This window comes from Mastigoproctus giganteus, chromosome 7 (assembly GCF_048544385.1).
Source record: "Mastigoproctus giganteus isolate SK-2022 chromosome 7, ASM4854438v1, whole genome shotgun sequence".
In the NCBI taxonomy this organism is placed as follows: domain Eukaryota; kingdom Metazoa; phylum Arthropoda; class Arachnida; order Uropygi; family Thelyphonidae; genus Mastigoproctus; species Mastigoproctus giganteus.
This window is the reverse complement of record NC_143581.1, coordinates 122,383,435-122,404,746: the sequence shown is the minus strand read 5'-3', so window position 1 is coordinate 122,404,746 and position 21,312 is coordinate 122,383,435. Positions and strand designations below refer to the sequence as shown.

Here is a 21,312-nt window from a genome sequence, read left to right as displayed (position 1 = left end):
TTTTTAGCATCAGGTATCGTCAAAATCCTTCTGACATCCTTTTGAAGTAAGACCACAGGAGGCATTGAATTGAGCGTGTTGGGAATGGTGGAAGATGTTTTACCAAGAGCATTAATACATGAGTTGGAAGAAAAATGGGATGCTAGCAGGTCAGCTTTATCCTTGGCTGACGTGACAACAGAACCATTTGGTTTGGACAGAGGTGGGAGCAGAGCTGGGCAAAAGTTGCGCCCAGTAGCTTTGGCAAGAGACCAGAATGTTCGGCTACCATTAGGGCAAGAAGCAAGTTTTCTACTCTTAGCCTGTTCAAACTGTAGTTTGAACTGATTAATAACTGCTTTACAAGTGTTGCGCGCTTTGGTGTAGGCAGTAAAGTGAAATGGAGAATTAGAAACAAGCCAATTAGGATATGCAACATTGCACATTTATTGGAAAACCAAGGTTTAGATAAAGGACGAGATTTTAAAGTGGAGTGTGGGATAAAGGATACCATTCCTGCAAGAATAATTTCACTGACACGATCTGAGCAAACATTGACATCAGAAGTTTTAAAACAGTAATCCGACCAAGGAAAAGAAGAAAAGAAGTCTCGCAGGTCATCCCATTTTGTATTCTTGTAATGCCAAACAACACGAGGTTGGGAATAGCCATGAGATAAAGGTTCCATTGGAGAAGAGACAATCACCAAGTTGTGATCTGAAGTGCCTAAAGGACCTCTCACTTCGACCGTGTACTTAGAAGGGTTGTTTGCGAGAATAAGATCAAGTGTATTGGCTGTATGATTAGGATTGTCTGGTATTCTTGTAGGTAAATGAACAATCTGTGCAAGGTCATTAGTAATTGTAAAAGCCTCAGCATCTCGACCAACTGGGTCGGTGTGACTAGAAAACGGAAGCCAGCTGGAGTTGTGAACATTAAAATCACCAAGGAAAATTACCTCACTGTTAGGAAAGTTGGACTGGAGAAAGTCATGTTGCAAAGAGAGGAAGTCAAAGAGCTCCAAGTGATTAGTAGAGTTGGGAGAATGGTAGAGACAACAGATGAATTTAACAGAATGAGGTAGTGGGATTTTAAGCCAGAGAAGATCAAAGAGAGTGGAGATTCCAGATTGACAAGTCTCTGAGAGGGAATATCAGAACGGACATATGCACAAGTACCACCTTTGAGGCGAAAAGAATCATACAGCAAATAATTTGGGCATCTAAGATAAGCAGTAGTTGATCAACCGATAACTGAGATTCTGTTAGAAAAAGTACATGGGGTTTGGCAGACTGCAAGTGGAAATGGACATCATTAAGATTAGAATTGAGACCACGTATATTTGTGAAATGAATTAGGAAGTGCTTGGGAGGTTTAGATCTTTTCGCAGATAAGCTTGCTCTGTTAGTTTGACAATTCATGGTGTATTGAATGGTTAGAAAAATGGGTGGGACATGCTGTATGAAGTATTGAAATTTTTGGATATGGTATACACATGGTAAGAATATACCCAGATCCTTGACATAACGTGGCCTCGACAATACTCCCCGCATACACACTCAGCATATACTACTCAGCCTCCCTCCAGTCACTATCTGGCAGAGTAAAGGTAGCAAGATTATAAACTAGCTGATCCGGAAGCCTCCTAGAGAGTTACCGATAGGTTCGGTCCGGTGTACTAACTAGCGACCGGCCTGCGACCAACGTTTTAGAGCTGTACCCTCGAAATGTAAGGAATATTGGATCTCGCCACAATGTTCATCATAACCTCAAAAGTCATCAATCATACTGCATGATGGAAGAGATAGGGAAGGGTTAACCAGAACTTAGCTCTAGAGACTAAACATGGGTTCCACCACTTCAAGCCTCCAATAAGCAAAGTGGTGGTATTTCACCGGTTGATGAGAGTCATCTACCACCTAGTACTGCCTGGTAACATAGAGGGGCGGCATTCCTCCATGTGGTGTGGCACCACACCTCGACCCCTGCTTACATTGGTTCACACCTGGGTGGTCACCCACCATGTACTTGCGCATAGAGGTTATACCCAGGATTACTCACAATCCCAACATCGTGAAGGTGGAAGTAGACGATTTGGCTGTCACAGACTGTCCGGACTTCGCCGAAATTGGGTCCACTTGACTTGAGTGTTACCCGAATATTAGTTCCATCAGCGTTTTAGACTACCAGTTAGCAATTACATCTTGTCTGGCATATCTGAGAGAATGTTTCTGACAACCTCAAGGACCAAAGGCACCTGCAGAGGCAGACTACACCAAAGCAGGCTAGGCACCTGCAGAGGCAGACTACACCAAAGCAGGCTAGGCACCTGCAGGTGATCTGATTGAGATGTATAAGGCCTTGGATGAATGGTTTGAACAATCTCAATGCTGTTGGGATTCTTCGTGTTGTCCAGATTAATTCTAAATTCAAATTGAGGAAAGACAGTTGTCGAACAGGTGTGTGGAAATTTGCATTTAGCCAGCGTGTGGATGATTGTTGGAATGAACTTAGATCTGGCATTGTAGAAGTTGACAGCTTAAATAAATTCAAGGCAGAAGTAGACAAACATTTGGAGCAAATGGGATGGGCTTTTTTATTTTTTTATTTTTAGGGAAATGCTGTATAAGCTTGCTTTCTTGCATCACATGCCTCTACTAATGCTAAATCTTACATTTCACCATAATAACGTGAAAACTCCGCTAGCTGGAATTGTGAAAACCCACAATTCCAGCTTTCGGAACTATCGCAAATACAATGAGATCGAGTTTACTATCCGGTTATAATTGATTGCACTAACAAAAAAGCCCAATGAACCGAAAACTTCTAATTGTTTTATGGTAGTGACCTGGAGAAATGTGGTTTAGAAAAATGTCACGAAGGCAATATCGACTAGAGAAAAAAAAAAAGTGGGGAATCACAAAAAGGAATGGAAATGTTGAAAAATTACATCCAATCCTAGTAGGGATTTCCCAGCACAAAAACTCAAAAATACCATATTATTCGAGGTTTCCTGCATTTCTCTAACCATGTTAGTGCAAAACTGTGGTATACAAGTATCATATTGTGCGAGGATTGCCGTAATTTATGAATCGTAGGGGGTAGATCCTAGGTGGTAAATGACTCTCATCAACCGGTGCAATACCACCACTTTGCTTATTGGAGGCTTGCAGTGGTGGAATCCATGTTTAGTCTCCAGAGCCAAGTTCAAGTCAACCCTTCCTCATCTCTTCCATCATACAGTACAACTGATGACTTTTGAGGTTATGATGGACATCATGGCAAGATCCAATCTTCCTTACATTTTGAGGGTACAGCTCTAAAACGGTGTTCGCAGTCCGACCACTAGTTAGTACACTGGACCAAACCTATTGGCAACTCTTTAGGATGTTAGGATGTTATTTGGTTTTTAGGAGCATTAGCAACTAAGGCCATATTGCTCCGGGGATATGTGGAGATCATTCCCTGACCTTTCCGCATCCTCCGTATTTGGTGGGCATGGGCTCGAACCCCGGCCTAATGAAGAAGTGTGTGCTATGCACTGCTGCTCCTACCCACCTGGCTACTGAGGCACCCAACTCTTTAGGAGGCTTCCGGATCAGCTAGTGTATTATCTTGCTACCTTTACTGTGCCAGATAGTGACTGGAGGGAGTCCGAATAGTGTGTATGTGGGGAGCATTGTCGAGGCCTCGTTATGTCAAGGATCTTGTCTTACCATGTGTATGCCCTATCCAAAAATTTTATTACTTCATACTGCATGTCTTTCCCCCCCCCCTTTTTTTTTACTCTTGAATATACCATGAATTGTCAAACTAATAGACGAAGCTTATCTGCGAAAAGATCTAAACCTCCCAAACACTTCCTAGTTCATTTCACAAATATACGTTGTCTCAGTTCTAATCTCAACGATCTCCATTTCCACTGCATTCTGCGAAACCCCATGTACTTTTTCTGACAGAATCTCAGTTATTGGGTGATTCAACTGCTGCTCATCACACTGCCCAAATTATTCACTGTATGATTCCTTTTGCCTCAAAGGTAGTACTTGTGCATATGTCCAATATTCCTTGTCAGAGACTTGGTAATTTGGAATCTCCTCTTTTCGATCTTTTCTTTCTTAAAATCTCTCTACCTTATTCTGTCAAATTCATCTGTTGTCTCTACCGTTCTCCCACCTCGACTAATCACATGAAGAGCTCTTTGACTTCCTCTCTTTGCAACTCGACTTTCTCCAGTCCAACTTTTCTAACAGTGATTTAATTTTCCTTTTTGATTTTAATGTTCACAACTCCAGCTGGCTTCCGTTTTGTATTCACACTGACCCAGCTGGTCGAGATGCTGAGGCTTTTGCAATTACCATCGACCTTGCACAGGCTGTTCATTTACATACAAGAATACTGGACAATCCCAACCATACAGCCAAAATGCTTGATCTTTTTTTCACAAACAACCCTTCTAAGTACAAGGTCGAAGTGAATGGTTCCTTAGGTACCTCAGATCACAGCTTGCTGATTGTCTGTTCTTCAATGGAGCCTTTATCTCATGGCTATTCCCAACCTCATGTTGTTTGGCATTATAAGAATGCAAAATGGGATGACCTATGAGATTTATTTTCTTCTCTTGTCTCTCATGTCAACTTTTGCTCAGATCGTGTCAGTGAAATTATTCTTGTATGAATGGAATCCTTTATCCCACACTTCACTCTAAAATCTCGTCCTTTATATAAACCTTGGTTTTCCAATAAATGTGCTAATGCTGTTCAAGAGAAGAATGTTGCATTCGTAATTGGCTTGGTTGCTATTCTTCCATTTCATAGTCTGCCTACAGAAAAGCTCACAACAGTTGTAAATCAGTTATTAATCAGTCCAAACTAGATTTTGAACAGGCTAAGAGTAGAAAACTTGCCTCTTGCCCTAATTGTAACCAAACATTCTGTTCTATTATCAAAGCTATTATTCGCAAATTTTGCCCATCTCTGCTCCCAACTCTGTTAAAACCAGATGATTCTGTTTTCACTTCAGCCAATGATAAAGCTGACCTGCTAGCATCCTATTTTTCTTCCAACTCATGTATTAATGATCATCATAAAAACCCTCCCACCATTCCCAACATGCTCCATTCAATGACTGCTGTGGCCTTCCATCAAAAGGATGTCAGAAGGGTTTTTACGAATCTTGATGGTAAGAAAGCTCCAGGTCCTGATTGTGTTTCTCGACTTCTCAAAACGTGTGCTTCTGTACTTACTCCTTTTCTTTGCTGCCTTTTTTCACTTTCTTATTCCATACGTGTTTTTCTTCTGCTTGGAAATTTGCTCATATCCCGCCAGTTCTTAAAAAGGGTGATAAATTCGTTCCATCCAAAAATCAATTAACCGCCAAATCTCAAACTACCTAGACACCTTCTGTCTGATCAAGGAGTGCCAGAATGGATTCCGTTAGTGTCAGATCCACTGGTGATATTCTGACATACGTTACTCATTTATGGACAAATTGAATGGAAAAGTTTGGTGAAATACAAGCAGTTGCTCTTGACATCTCAAAGCCTTTTGATCGTAATTCATACAGTTGGCATAAAGGTAGCTGTTTTTTGTATTTGGTTGTCTTTTCTCTCTGATCGCTGACTGAGGGTGATGGTAGATGGCTGTCTTTCTTCTAACTTCTGAACTAATGCTGGTGTCACCCCCAAGGTTCAGTTCTTTTCCTCTTGTATATTAATGACCTTTCTCTGTTGACTGGAAATTCTATCCATGGTTTTGCCGATGATAGCACATCTCATTCCTCTTTCCTTTTTGAGAAACCTTGCCCTGCTCCATCAACTTCTCGAATATACACTAACAATTCCTTAAATGCCAATCTCCGGGTAATTCTCCAATGGGGCAAAGGCAAATTAGTTGATTATTAATCCTTCTAAAAGTCAGTCATGTCGTGCAAAAAGGAGTCTTCTGCTGCTATGCTTATCTTTGGTGACAGTCCGATTTCTAGGTAAGATGATATATCTCCTTTGGGGATTACCCTGACTTCTAATCTCTTGGCACAACCACATTACAAATATTTCTTCCACTGCATCTAAAATACTTGGTTTTCTCTTTCGCTCTTGGCATTACTTTTCTTCCAAACAGCTTTCACTCTGTAGAAATCAGAAATTTGCCCTACCATGGAATATTGTTCCCACATCTCGGGCGGTGCCCTCAATCCCCTCTCAGGCTCCTAAATTCCATTCCGAAGAGGGCAGTTAGGTTAATTAATGATTCATCTCTAACAGTGTCTCTCTCCACTCGCTTTCTCATAGACGCACTGTTTCTGCTGCATGCCTTTACTACAGATACTTCCATGTGTACTGTTATTCTGAATTGGCTTCTCTAATTCCTGCTCTCTCTTTCAAAACAGTCCAAACACGTGCTGCCACCAGGCAACATCCATTTACTGTCCAGCTTCAAACTTACAGAACCAACTTTTCATCTTCCTCCCTTATTCATTCAAGTGCCATTTTCTGGAACAACCTTCCTTCATACGTATTTCTTGAAAAATTACAGTCTACAGAAGTTCAAGTCTCCTGAAAAATTACAGTCTACATAAGTTCAAGTCTAATGTCAACAAATATCTTCTTTCGTCGTCTCAACCTCCAACACAAGCATGGTACTAAGTATTATAGTTTGTAATGCCTCTCGTGTTTTGGGTTTTCATTAAAAAAAAAAAAAAAAAAATCGTGTTAGAATGAAACTGTTTCGTAGACTTACCGTGTTATACGGTGGTTGCCTGTATATACAGTAGACTCCCTATTAAACAGCCCCTAATGGACCAGATCTCAGGCCGGAGAAACAAATGGGCAGTTAAACCGAAAACACACGGAAAATACCATTTATGGGTTTTGTAAATTAAATAAAAAATATATACTGTATACATATTATGTATACAGTATATATTTTTTACTGTATACATAGTATTTTGTATATACTATGTATGCAGGGTGATTCACTACCAGTGCGACAAACTTGCAGAAGGTGTAGGGGGCACAAAGACGAATCGGAATTACAGAGCATTGCAGGGTCCGAAATGCCTTCGTCATGCGGTAGAGGACGTTGAACGGGAGGTCGCGTGAACAGCGATCCTGCTGGAAGTCAGCATTTGTGAACTGTTTCTGTTGAAGAAACGAAGTAGCAAAAGTCCTCCGGAGTGGATAATCTGCAGGCTCCAATGATTGGACGCGTTACAGATGGTATGAACTCATTTGGTTTGTTGACAGTATCCTCCATACAGTGGATTTGGAAATACCCAATCGTTGGCCTGTCGCTCGAGTACTTGTACTCGGATTGCCTTCTGCAAGACGTAGGACATTCTCCTCATTGTCTGGCATCCTCGTGTTTGCTCTCGATTCATGGTACCTCTCGTGAAACAACCAGTCTCATGTAACCTTCTGTGCAAATTCATCCAAATTGTAGATTTGTTCAGGAGTAAGATTTTCCTTCTGTATAACGTCTAAAAATTTTTGGACGTTATACGTTCACTTTTAGCCTTTTTCACTTGTGGCATTTTGATCAACTGACAATTTCTCGCCTCAAACACCTAGGTAATAAATTTTGTGGTACTTTTTCCATCATGAGAGGATACCCTCGCTGGCTAAAAATTCTTCTCCACTCTTGACCTTCTTGTGCAAGTGTACTGCCTTTTCCTTCAAAACTGGCACACTAAGAAGGTGTTTCTCTTTGTTATTTTTGCATGAACCATATCCATAATGCATTGTCAGCGACTTCATTTTTTGGCTTCTTCATAGTGCTTCTGTCTGAGAGGACTTTTTTTCTGATTCTGTTTGCATTCTGAAGTCTTGAAGTGATTTCCAGTTTCTCCTCTAATCATGCACCATACTTTTTCCTACACCCAGTTCAGTGCAGCATATCCATTTTACAAGTTCTCTTATCAATACATTCCAACACTTTTAGTTTTGTTTCAATAGCCAACACATTCCGTTTACACTTGTTCGAGCCTGTCATTTCAAGTTAACATAATTTAAAAAAAAACAAAAATAACAATGAAAATATGTATACACAGAGTGACTGCGACCCAAACGGCATAGATAGCAAGCCATGAGTGAAACAAGTTATAAGTTCGTTAGAGTGCGCTGTACTCTTTCCCAGAATCCTTTAATTTTGTTTTCCTGCTGGGTCCATGACATCGGAAATTTGTAGAAAAATCTTGACGAAAACATGGCCGGTTAAAGCAAAACCAGATAAGAGGGAGTCTACACACACACAACTCCCTCTTATCCTATTTTGCTTTAACCGGCTATATTTTCGTCGAGATTTTTCTACAAATTTCCGATGTCATGTACCCAGCAGGAAAACAAAATTAAAAGATTCTGGGGAAGAGTACATCGCACTCTAACAATCTTATAAATTTTTTCACTCATGGCTTTGCTATCTGTGCCATTTGGGTTGCAGTCACTCCGTGTGTAGGCGCCTCCGTAGCCAGGTGGTCAGGAGCAGCAGCATATTGTAATGCTTTCTAAGCATCTCATTTATTCAATTATTGTTACAAACATTGAGTTTTTATGCTCCAGTTCTTGGAAACCATTGTTATTTTCTCACATGTTTAGTATATATTCTCCATTTGGATGAACAAGTTCCTGAAGGCTTATACCAGTGTTTGTGGTGACACAGTGATACATCTTTTTTTTTTTTTTTTTTTATGTGAACCCCAAACATGAGAGGTATTAGAACCTATAGTACTTAGTACTGTGCTTGGGTTGGAGGTTGAGAAGACAAAAGAAGATATTTGTTGACATTGGACTTGAACTTCTGTAGATTGTAATTTTCAGGAAATACGTATGAAGGAAGGTTGTTCCAGAAAACGACAATTGAATGAATAAATGGGGAAGATGAAAAGTTGGTTCCGTGGGTTTGAAGTTGGACAGTAAATGGATGTTGGCTGGTGGCGGCACGTGTTCGGACTGTTTTGAAAGAGAGAGCGGGAATTATAGAAGCCAATTCAGAAGAACAGTGCCCATGGAAGTATCTGTAGAAGAGGCATGCAGTAGAAACAGTGCATCTATGAGAAAGCGAGTGAAGAAACTCTGTTAGAGATGAATCATTAATTAACCTAACTCCCTCTTCTGAATGGAATCAAGAAGCCTGAGGGAGGTTTTGGGGGCACCACCCCAGATGTGGGAACAATATTCCATTGCAGGGTGGATTTGCGATTTATACAGAGTGAGCAGCTGTTTGGAATAAAAGTAATGCCGAGAGCGAAAGAGAAAACCAAGTTTTTTAGATGCAGAGGAAGCAATATTTGTAATGTGCTTGTGCCAAGAGAGATTAGAAGTCAGGGTAATCTCCAAAAGAGAGATATCATTTTGCCTAGAAATCGAAGTGTCACTAAACATAAGCATAGGAGCAGAAGAATCCTTTTTGCGAGATATAAGACAAGACTGAGTTTTAGAAGGTTGAAATCAACTAAGTTGTCTTTGCCCCACTGGAGAATTACCTGAAGATTGGCATTTAAGGAATTGGTAGCAGATTTTCGAGAAGTTGAAGCTGATTGAGCAGGACAAGGTTTCTCAAAATGGAAAGTTGAATGCAATGTGCTGTCATCGGCAAAACTATGGATAGGATTTCCAGTCAATGGAAGAAAGTCATTGATATACAAGAGGAAAAGAGTGGTGGAAAGAACTGAACCTTGGGGGACACTGGCATTAGTGGAGAAGTTAGAAGACAGAGAGACATCTACCATCACCCTCAGTGAGCGATCAGAGAGAAAACTGGATAACCAATTACTAAAAACAGTTGGCAAACCATAAGATGGAAGCTTGTTTAGAAGACCTTTATGCCAAACACGATCAAAAGCCTTTGAGATGTCGAGCAAATACTTGTGTTTCACCGAATCTTTCCATTGAATTAGTCCATAAATGGGTAACATAAGCCAGAATATCACCAGTGGATCGACACTGATGGAATCCATAATGGCAATGGTTGATCAGACGGAAGGTTTCTAGATAGTTTAAAATTTGGCGGTTAATTGATTTCTCCATTACTTTAGAAAGAGTAGAAGTAATTGCAATGGGACGATAATTGGATGGGAGGGATTTGTCACCCTTTTTAGGAACTGGCTGGATATGAACAAATTTCCAAGCAGAAGGAAAAACACCTTTGAAATAAGAAAGTGAAAAAAGGCGGCAAAGAATAGGAGTAAGTTCAGGAGCACAGGTTTTGAGAACAAGTGGAGAAATACCATCGAGACCTGGAGCTTTCTTAGCATCAAGATTCATCAAAATCCTTCTAATATCCTTTTGACGGAAGACTACAGGAGGCATTGAATGGAGCGTGTTGGGAATGGTGGGATGTGTTTTACCAAGATCATTACATGAGCTGGAAGAAAAATGGGATGCTAGCAGGTTAGCTTTATCCTTGGCTGAAGTGACAACAGAACCATCTGGTTTGGACAGAGTTGGGAGCAGAGATGGGCAAAAGTTGCGGCCAATAGCTTTGGCAAGAGACCAGTATGCTCGGCTACCATTAGGGCAAGAAGCAAGTTTTCTACCCTTAGCCTTTCAAACTCTAGTTTGGACTGATTAATAACTGCTTTACAATTGTTGCGGCGCCTCCGTAGCCAGGTGGGAAGGAGCAGCAGTGCGTAGCATACGCTTCTTGATTAGACCGGGGTTCGAGCCCGTCACCATCAAATACGGAGGATGCGGAAAGGTCAAGGAATGACCACCGCATATTCCCGGAGCAATATGGCCTTAGTTGCTAATGCTCCTAAAAACCAAAATAACAACAATTGTTGCGAGTTTTAGTGTAGGCAGAAAATGAAACTGAAGATTTAGAAACAAGCCAATTACAATATGCAACATTCTTCTCTTGGATAGCCTTAGCACATTTATTGGAAAACCTAGGTTTAGATAAAGGACGAGATTTTGAAGTGGAATGTGGGATAAAGGATTCCATTCCTGCAAGAATAATTTCACTGATACGATCTGAGCAAACGTTGACATCAGAAGTTTTGAAACAGTAATCAGACCAAGGAAAAGAAGAAAAGAAGTCTTGCAGGTCATCCCATTTTGCATTCTTGTAATGCCAAACAACACGAGGTTGGGAATAGCCATGAGATAAAGGTTCCATTGGAGAAGAGACAATCACCAAGTTGTGATCTGAAGTGCCTAAAGGACCTCTCACTTCGACCGTGTACTTAGAAGGGTTGTTTGTGAGAATAAGATCAAGCGTATTGGCTGTATGATTAGGATTGTCCGGTATTCTTGTAGGTAAATGAACAATCTGTGCTAGGTCATTAGTAATTGCAAAAGCCTCGGCATCTCGACCTGCTGGGTCGGTGTGACTAGAAAACGGAAGCTGGTGTTATGAACATTAAAATCACCAAGGAAAATTTCCTCACTGTTAGGAAAGTTGGACTGGAAAAAGTCAAGTTGCAAAGAGAGGAAGTCAAAGAGCTCCAAGTGATTAGTGGAGTTGGGAGAACGGTAGAGACAACAGATGAATTTGACACAATGAGGTAGAGAGATTTTAAGCCAGAGAAGATCAAAGGCAGGAGATTCCAAATTGCCAAGTCTCTGACAGGGAATATGAGAACGGACATATGCACAAGTACCGCCTTTGAGGCGAAAGGAATCATCCAGCGAATAATTTGGACATCTGAGATGAGCAGTAGTTGAATCAACCGATAATTGAGATTCTGTCAGAAAAAGTACATGGGGTTTGGCAGACTGCAAGTGGAAATGGTCATTGTTGAAATTAGAATTGAGACCACGTATATTTGTGAAATGAATTAGGAAGTCCTTGGGAGCTTTAGATCTTTTCGCAGATAAGCTTGCTCTATTAGTTTGACAATTCATTTTGTATTCAATAGTAAGAAAAAGTGGGTGGGACATGCTGTATGAAGTAATGAAATTTTTGGATATGGCATACATGTGGTAAGAATATACCCAGATCCTTGACATAACGTGGTCTCGAAAATGCTCCCCGCATACACACGACTCGGACTCCCTCCAGTCACTATCTGGCAGAGTAGAGGTAGCAAGATTATACGGCGCCTCCGTAGCCAGGTGGGAAGGAGCAGCAGTGTAAAGCATACGCTTCTTGATTAGACCGGGGTTCGAGCCCATCACCATCAAATACGGAGGATGCGGAAAGGTCAGGGAATGACCACCGCATATCCCGGAACAATATGGCCTTAGTTGCTAATGCTCATAAAAACCACATAACAACAACAACAACAGCAGCAAGATTATACAATAGCTGATCCGGAAGCCTCCTAGAGAGTTACCAATAGGTTCGGTCCGGTTTTACTAACTAGCGGCCGGCCTGCGAACACCGTTTTAGAGCTGCACCCTCGAAATGTAAGGAATATTGGATCTTGCCACGATGTTCAGCGTAACCTCAAAAGTCATCAATCATACTGCATGATGGAAGAGATAGGGAAGGGTTGACCGGAACTTAGCTGTAGAGACTAAACATGGGTTCCACCACTTCAAGCCTCCATAAGCAAAGTGGTGGTATTTCACCATTTGATGAGAGTCATCTACCACCTAGTACTGCCTGGTAACATAGAGGGGCAGCGTTCCTCCATGGTATGGGCGCCACACCTCGACCCCTGCTTACGTTGGTTCACACCTGGATGGTCACCCACCATGTATTTATGCATGGAGGTTATACCCAGGATTACTAACAGTCCCACCATCATGAAGGTGCAAGCAGAGGATTTGACTGTCACAGACCGTCCGGACTTCGCCGAAGTTGGGTCCACTTGACTTGAGTGTCACCTGAATATCAGTTCCATCAGCGTTTTAGACTCCCAGGTAGCAAGTACAGCTTGTCTGGCATATCTGAAAGAATGTTTGTGACAACCTCAAGGACCAAAATCTTTATTTTGTTATATCATGAAATTAATAAATCTTTATTAATTTAATGATATAACATTTTTGGCTTTTGAGTCTAGAAGTTGTTTCTCAGTTTTTCAAAAAACTGCATGGTTACTTTTCCTCCGTGACTGTTTTCTCACCAAGTTGGTGAGGAGTTTTTCTTGCCCAAAACCACATATTCTCCTTGTTTTCTGTCTTTTCTAGGTGACCTACTGCAAACTGTTTCCAGCTTTAAACAGTATTTGACTAATAGGACAATTTAGTTGTTGACACAAATTGCCAACATTTTGTGCACCACCCTCTAGTTATGTTTACCATTATTGTACAATTTTAATATTTGATCTATTATTAAATACCTTTTTCTCCCTTTCACAGTTGTTCATAAATTATGCAGTGATTCACTACATCATTTGAACTGGTTAAAACTTCATCTCTATGATGAAAAAGGAAGCAGAATGCAACCCGATTATAATTTTCAGGTAAATTAGTTTTATTTTATCTTAAAGATAATATATAAATGAACTGAGAAGTGGATTTAAATATATTTATACCTGTTAGAATTGCAGATTAGAAAGGAACCTTAATAAATTTATTTTTCCCAGATTAAATATAAAAACAATATATTAGAATTCAGAAATTTATTCTGCATTGAATTATCACTTTTCCACGTAATTGCTGTGTACATTGAAGCAGTTAGTTAACTCCCAGTGAATTATTCATGGTGCGTAGGAGGAACTGTTTTGTCTTATATCTGGAGTTATTTCCTTCCTGCTTCTTTCAAAATCTTATTGGAATCAGTGGCCAGGAAGGCAGTTTTTTTTGAAAGTACAAACAGGTGGAATACACTTGGTGCCAGTTCAAGACTATATCAAGCTGCCAGCTCTCTGGGTTTATAATCAAGGTTACATCTTTTTAACTCTACTTTACCCCTTCTCTTTCTCACTGCATAACATAGTTTTTCTCCATCTCTTTCTTTTCACATGCACACACACAAAAAAAAAAAAAAAAAAGTTAAACCATATTAAAATCAAAAATTTCTAAAAACTTCTGTGAATTGTAATTATTTTCCTTAATGAATTAGCCCTCAGATGTACTATTCTATGTTGCAAAATAGGAATATGGGTAAATACAAGGGGCATTTGAAAAGTTTTCAAGGATTTATTTCTGCAAAAGTTACGGTTAGTGACTGCAATTTTGCTCAGACACAGTAGGAGGGAGTATATGATGAGAGCCTTGTCGATCAATTTGGTCCTGGAAAGATTGCGCAAGGCTCAAGGGTAGAATTTTTTCAGCCTGGTCTGTACTTGTTAACAGGAGAGATTGCTTCTACAGGGATGGGATACACTTAAATAGAAAGGGTGCAAGAATATTTGATGATGCTATCGAGGCAGTGTTAAGTGGGTTGGAAAACTGCTAGTTTGGGGGGGGGAATGCAAGGACTAATAGGTTAAGAGTAGCCACAGGCAGAGGTGAAAGTGAGTCTTGGACTTCTATTGGAGTGAGCAGCAGCCTGGAAAGCAAGGTGCTGGGGATTTCAAGGACTGCTGGGAGTCATCATGGAACAAGTAAATACATGGGCTGTGTTAGGGTAACTAAGCATAAGAACATGTGCATGTATACTTACTTACATGTACATGTACAATGAATTTGTACAAGGAGTTTAGTGAATAAATTTGATGAATATGAGTTGCTGGTCAAAACATCAAAGGCATATCAGAGACATCATTTCACACAGGTAAAAGGAATGCAGAATTGCAATTTGGGGAGTACAATGTGTACAGAAAGGATAGACAGGATAATAAAGGTAGGAGGGGTAATGCTGTTTATAAAGAAATCTAAGGCAGTGCATCTAGTTGACATAGGTGGAGAGTGCAGTGTTGAGTCAGTTTGGTGTAACATAAGCACTGGGAAAGTAAAATTGAAAGTAGGAGTGTGTTATAGACCTAATGACTCTGATGAGTACAATGAACAACTGTACAGAGAAATAGGGGGCCAGTAAATCAGATTGTGGGGATTTTAACTTCACAGATATTTACTGGAACTTGTGGGTTAGTCACTCGCACACTAGCAAGGCTTTTGTGGATTTATTGGATTGTTTTCTACAGCAGCATGTTCAAGAGGCAGCCAGAGGGAGTAATATTCTTGATCTGATTATCAGTAGTGATTCTTCATGAATTAAGAATCATCAGATAAAGGAACCACTAGGTGGCAGTGAACCCAGTGTGCTGACATAGGGTTTACTGAAAGAAGTAACTGCCATCAGGGGAAAAGGGAAGGGTTTTTGCTTTCATAAAGGTGGCTGCAGTGGTCTCAGACAGTTTTTAATTTCTATACAGTGGGACCAACTGATGATGTTACCAACAGCAAATTCTAAATGGGAAGCATCCAAGGAATTTATCTTAGGAAGCTACTAGGATTTTCATACCAACCAAAAAATACTGTTCAAAGTTTAGGCCTAAATGGATGTTAGATGAGACTTGTGACAGAGAATAAAAATGCATGAGATGCATATAAAATATCAGGTGAGACTGAAGCCTATGGTAGACATAAGCTATGTATCTTATAAGTCTTCCATGAAGCCTTTGGCAAGGGATGCAAAGAAAAACAGCAAAGCCTTATTTATTTATTTACCTAAACTATAGAAGGAAGGGGATGAATCAGATTCGTCCAGTTATATCAGTGGTTCTACAGTCGATGATTGTGCTCATGTAGCTGACAAACTGATTGCGTATTTTGCATTTACATTCACATATGAGGAATTCTTTAGTGAAAGGGATGCCAGAAGTTTATCAAACTCTAAAAGGGAGCTAAATGAATTTGTAATAACTCAGAGCAAAGTGGAGGAGAAATTGTTGAAGTTAAACCTAAGAAAGGCACCCAGGGTGGATGGAATCTGTCCAGGTATATTAAAGGAGGCTGCACAATAAGTAAACAAACACTTAGCCATGATTGTGAGAGCATCCTTGGACTCATGGTAGGTCCCTATGGACTGGAGATGTGCAAATGCATCACTAATTCACAAAGGGGAACCAAAGGGTGATACTGTTAGTTTAACTTCTGCTCCAGAGAAAATAATGGAGTTACTAGTTAAAGAAGCAATGCAGGATCATCTAGACATGGCTGTAGTTATAGTTCAGATACATCATGGGTTTGTTAAGGGAAGTCTTCTCTGACAAATTTGATTGTATATTATGATGTAGTCACAAAGAACTGGATGCAAAAAATAATTTTGATGTCATATACTTAGATTTTAGGAAAGATTTTGATCTGTTGCAAATGGAAGACTACTGTACAAATTGGAGCAGTATGGCATTAAGGGCAGATTACTACAGCAGGTAAAGGGATGGTTGAGGGGGAGACAGTGGACACTGCTCTTCGTGGACTAATGTTATTAGTGGAGACCCCAGGTTTCCTGTTGGGTCCATTGCACTTTTCTGTATTTATCAGTGATAGTGATGAAGGTATATCAGGATTAATGTCCAAGTTTGCAGATGATATGAAGGTATGTCAGGGTTGTTAAATCTTGCAGGATGGGAGGATCATGTGATTGGCAAGTGTGTGCACAGTGTACAGTGACACCATATGCTATCCCTCTGAATTATTACATGTTTGAAAACAGGGTTAATGTGTAGGCTAGGTTTTGGTTAAAGCAAGTGGTAGTGGTGGAAATGTATAGAGACTCCATCCAACGATATGGCTATAGACCGCAGCAGTCAGTATGGCTGACTGCTGCGGTCTATAGCCATATTGCCTGTATCATAACTCCCTGATCCCTTTCTTCCTCTACTGTTTTTAATTCAACCCACTAAGTATTTAATGCATATATTACAAGGAAGCTACAGGCTTTTGCCGAACCGGCCAAAAAAAAAAAAAATAAATAAATAATAATAAATAAATAAAAAGTAGGTAAGAAAATACAAATTGTGTGCTTTCCTCCTCACATCCAGTTGACCTGAATTTCTTCAAACTTTCAACCTCAATTACCTGCACAGGCAACTTGTTCCTGTAATCAACAGCCTGCTAGATAAGAGAAAACTTCCTATATTCTAATCTAAACCTCTTTTCTGTAATCTGAATTTATGGTCCTAGTTCCCAGAGCTTAAACCTCAATCAGGTTTCCTCTAATATACCTGGTTGCCTAGCCCACATAATTGCAGTTTTTCCTATTGTGGTTGCCCTTTTTCTGATCTTACCACCTGAGTTGCCCAACTTTGGTCCCTTTTTAGAAGCTCAGTATCTTTTATCAGATGAGGTCTCCAAACTTGGATACAGTATTTCAAATGCAGTCTTGCAATTGCTTTATGCAGTAGGATTATGATCTCTCTATGTCTACGGGATGATGTTCAATAAATTATCGATAGGACATCATGGGTTTTTCTGACCACCTGTTTACTCTGCTCAGAGAACTTCATATTTGCCTATATCATAACTCCCTGATCCCTTTCTTCCTCTACTGTTTTTAATTCAACCCACCAAGTATATAAGTTATTTTGTTCTTACTGTTCCTCGTGTGTTGAAACCTCGATTTTGCAGCATTAAAACATAGCTACCACTTTTCTGGAATTCTGTTCAAGTCATTGTAAAGGAGCACTGCTTGGCACTGATTATTAACTCTCCCAGTCATTACATCATCTGAAACTGCCTTCTGCCCTGCACCCACTTTGCGATCCATCTTAGAAGCTTTCCAGTAATTCCAACATGTTCCAGCTTAATATAGTAACCTCTCATGAGGGATTGAATCATATGTCTTGCTAAAATCCAAATAAACTATGTCAAAATTGTTCCCTATATTCAGCTCATGAGTAGCTGTGTCAAAATAGCTTGCCAGGTTAGTTAATTGCAAATTTTCCTTAATAAAACAATTTTGTGTATCCTTCATAATGCTATTCTTATCTAAATGTCTTTGGATTACTGACTTCACTCTTAGAACTGCCTTTATATATTGGCAGTATGTGGGCAATTTCTCCAACCGAGGAATCTTACCTAAGTCTAATGATGACCTCATAATTAACCTCAGTGGTTTAAATAGACTCACTGGTTGGCTCCCTCAAATTACTGGGTATATGTTGTCAACTGTAGCAGCCTAACTTGCCTTTGTGCTCAAAACTACTTTTAATAAACAGTCATCTTTCAAAATCACTAATTTCATATATCTGAACTTGACTTGCATAGCCTCTCCTCAATATGAAGGGTCTTTTCATCAGTAAAAACTGGTACTAAGTACCTATTCAGTTCATCAGCAACATTAGCTGGGTTATCTAAGACTTTCCCCACATCCAGTATGCATGGGTCCAGTCTGGTGCATTTTCTTCTTTGTATTCATGTAATGAAAAACTCCACTCCCCATTCTGTGTTCTCTTTAGCCCAGTGGTTTTCAACCTTTTTTTTAATAACGACACCCCTAAGCAATTTATGTTACTTTGTGGTACCCCTACTCAATCTAATATTTAAAAAATATGTTATGTGATAGTTTTACGATAATATAACTATAAACAAAATTACAACTCATACAAATTATATATACTTTTATAATAATTTTATTCTTTATTGTACTAAATAAACATCAATTATAGATCACCATAAAATTAAATAGATATCGTACACCTTTTTATAATGAAACAAATATATAAATAAATAAATAAAAAAAATAAGTTTAAGTAACTAACTTAAACCCAAATTACGTGGCACCCCCTCGAATGTTGTTGTGTCACCCCGGTTGAAAACCACTGTCCACTATAATTAGCCATTGCTTTCTCATACTTAGCCTTGTCCACCATAACCTTTTCTGTTGTACTGTTATAGATAATTTTGTAGTTGTTATAGGATGGACAGTATGTTGAATCTGATGACATTGAATCAGATGTTTTATAATATGTCATCTGATACTGAAATAGAATTCTATTTAAGTGATATGGATTCTGAATCTCATTCACATGCATCTCTTGATGTTAGAATTCTACAAACAACAGATATCAGTCTTCTTGGAGTGATACTTCTTCATCTGTGAAGGGATTTCATCTGATTCTACAAGGCACACAGAAAGGACCCTTGTAAATATAAGCTAATGCCGGCTCTTGTAGCTGGTCCTAAGGTAAATGTGTCATTCGCATAGTAGCACCAAGAGGATAGGGGCTCAGAGTGGAAAGACAAAATCTTAGTTTCAGGATCTTGCATCACTAGATCTGTCACTATGCAACTAATGGGTAATCCCACGGCAGTGCTCTTAATTTGATGAAACATGATCCTCAAATACTGCTGGGGTACTGGTGAGACAAAGCTGAAGACCCACATGTATATCAGTAAGTGTTAGTTTGGTTCTGCTGTTAACTATATAGTCATTCTGAAAAACAATTCTGGCACAAGAAATGGCCAGTTCTATTGGCATGGAGGTAAAAAGGAATACAATATTGAATGAGACCATGACATAATCCTTAAGAATATGTCATGGCCTCATTCCTCATAATCCTCAGGAATATACAAGTTACATACAAAGTTAATAAAATTATTACTAGACTTCACTGACTGTTCGGAAGATTAAAGAGATCAAAGGCTTTAATGGAGTTTTGAGATACTTTGCAAGACTGTAAGTTGGAGAGTTGATTAATGAACAGCAAATCTTAATTGCACACCTGGTTCGTGGATTTTAGGTAAACTGCTGAGGCCTTTAGTGGATTCCAAAGTACTGGCTTATAGACAAATTATATTCTGTAAGAAAAATTAATGCTTTCTCGTGGTAAGAAGAATGAGCTAAAACTACAGTTATTCTACCCTTGTCAGCAGGGAAAATTACCAAGGTCTCTGTTTGCTTTAAGCTGTTGTAAGGTAAGGCTGTCTTATTTAGAAAGATTGAATATTGCAAGGTTAACATTATAAAGAGTGACAGCCAGTCCCTGATTCTGTCCGTTGTATCTGGAGATAAATGACAGAGGGCCTATTTAAGTCCCAAAGCTATGGAGATAAAAGAATTCTTATTTTGGATTTCTACTATCTGAAAAACTGCTGCTTATGATGAAGGCTCTTTGGAGGATCTGCTGCCTTTGTCAAGATGAAATTGTTCACAATTGAGACTTCTCAAAGTCAAAAAAAACAATCTGCTCAACCATTTCATTGATTTTTGACTGAAAACAGTTAACTAGCAGAGTAATGGTTAGCATCACCCTTGAGTTGAGTCAAGACAAGCCCTGTCAAGTCAGGCTTTCCAAAATATGGCATAATAGTTGAAATGCAATCTGTAATTGTAATTCACAAAAGCCCACTTTGTTGACCTTTGAAGATTATAACATTTGAAATTTATTTCAATCATTTGGTTTGAATGGCAGAATTTTTGATATTCAGTTTTTTTATGTTATTATGAAGAGGTCTAGTATTGTACATTTATGAAGTTTATAAAATGTATTGGTATATGTGTCAATCATTCAGAAATATTGACAGTTTCAGACTACAGAAATGTCCTTACAAAGGCCCCTTGTCTCATAATTCAAAACTTCTTGAAGATAACTTTTCACCCCTCTGATCTTAAGGGTTATTTGAAGTTGAAAGATTACTCTCTCTATGTATGGTCATTATTATAAGGATTATATATTAAAATATATTGAAATATTTAAAAATTTCCATTGAAAAGTTGTTTTGTATTTAAAATACTTTCTTATTTGCAGTTATTCGAAGGTTTACAGTATGGCAGTAGTGATTTAACCAGAGGGTGTCCTGAAACACTTTGTCAATTAGATGTTGATGCTTTTCTTATTGCTACAGCTTTTGTCACCAGTGCAACCCTTGCCCACCAGAAGGTGGTAGTGAGTCCTAAAGTTATTGATTATTTTATGTGTGTGCCTCCAGATATATCTGACCAGATATGTTCCCAACAGCAGTCAACTTGCTGGAATGCAATCTATAGTTTATGTACAAATTCATGCAGGTGAGGCATTAATTTCTTTTCTGCTTGTTTTCCTTTTATATTTCTTTCAGCATTTGTACATTTAGTAGAAATATAATTTTAGTTTAGTGAAGAATCTTAATGTATATGTGAGGTAGCAAAGCCTTGCCTGTGTACCTAGTGACGAGAAAGTTGCTGTGGAATCTCAATTTCATATTGTGAAGCAGATCAATTCAAGTTGCTTCATTTTATTGCAGGATTAAAGCAACTTGTGGGTCAGTGTAGAAGGGCCATGTTGATTTGCTTTGACTGTTCTTTCACCTATTGCAGAAGCAATGTTTTGTCAACTCATAAAATATTTTTTTGAAGGGTGGTATACACAGGAATTAGAGTTGTTATGCATTATACATGACATTGTGTTGAATTAGAACTAATAGTTTGGAAAGTACCTATAAAAATGCACAAAGTAAGCCAAGATCTGATCTTATGGTCCTTTTGAGTTGCTATTCCCAGTGGGCTATTGCTTCACATAATGTATTTTTTTTTTAGATTTTGGTGGATTTCATTTTGCAAATTTTCCACCAACCCTCTGTGA

The 21,312-nt window shown here is 39.1% G+C and overlaps 1 protein-coding gene across 2 annotated transcripts in view; it reads left to right on the top strand.

The window, feature by feature from the left end:
* LOC150083174 (E3 SUMO-protein ligase RanBP2-like) overlaps window positions 1–21,312 on the top strand; it is a 621,501-nt gene that overhangs the window by 197,910 nt on the left and 402,279 nt on the right. For both annotated transcript variants that reach the window (XM_090377889.1, XM_090377888.1), the window contains exons 14-15: window positions 13,220–13,323; window positions 20,500–20,759. In XM_090377889.1, coding sequence (XP_090234015.1) covers window positions 13,220–13,323; window positions 20,500–20,759 — 364 coding nt within the window. The remainder of the gene's footprint in view (window positions 1–13,219; window positions 13,324–20,499; window positions 20,760–21,312) is intronic.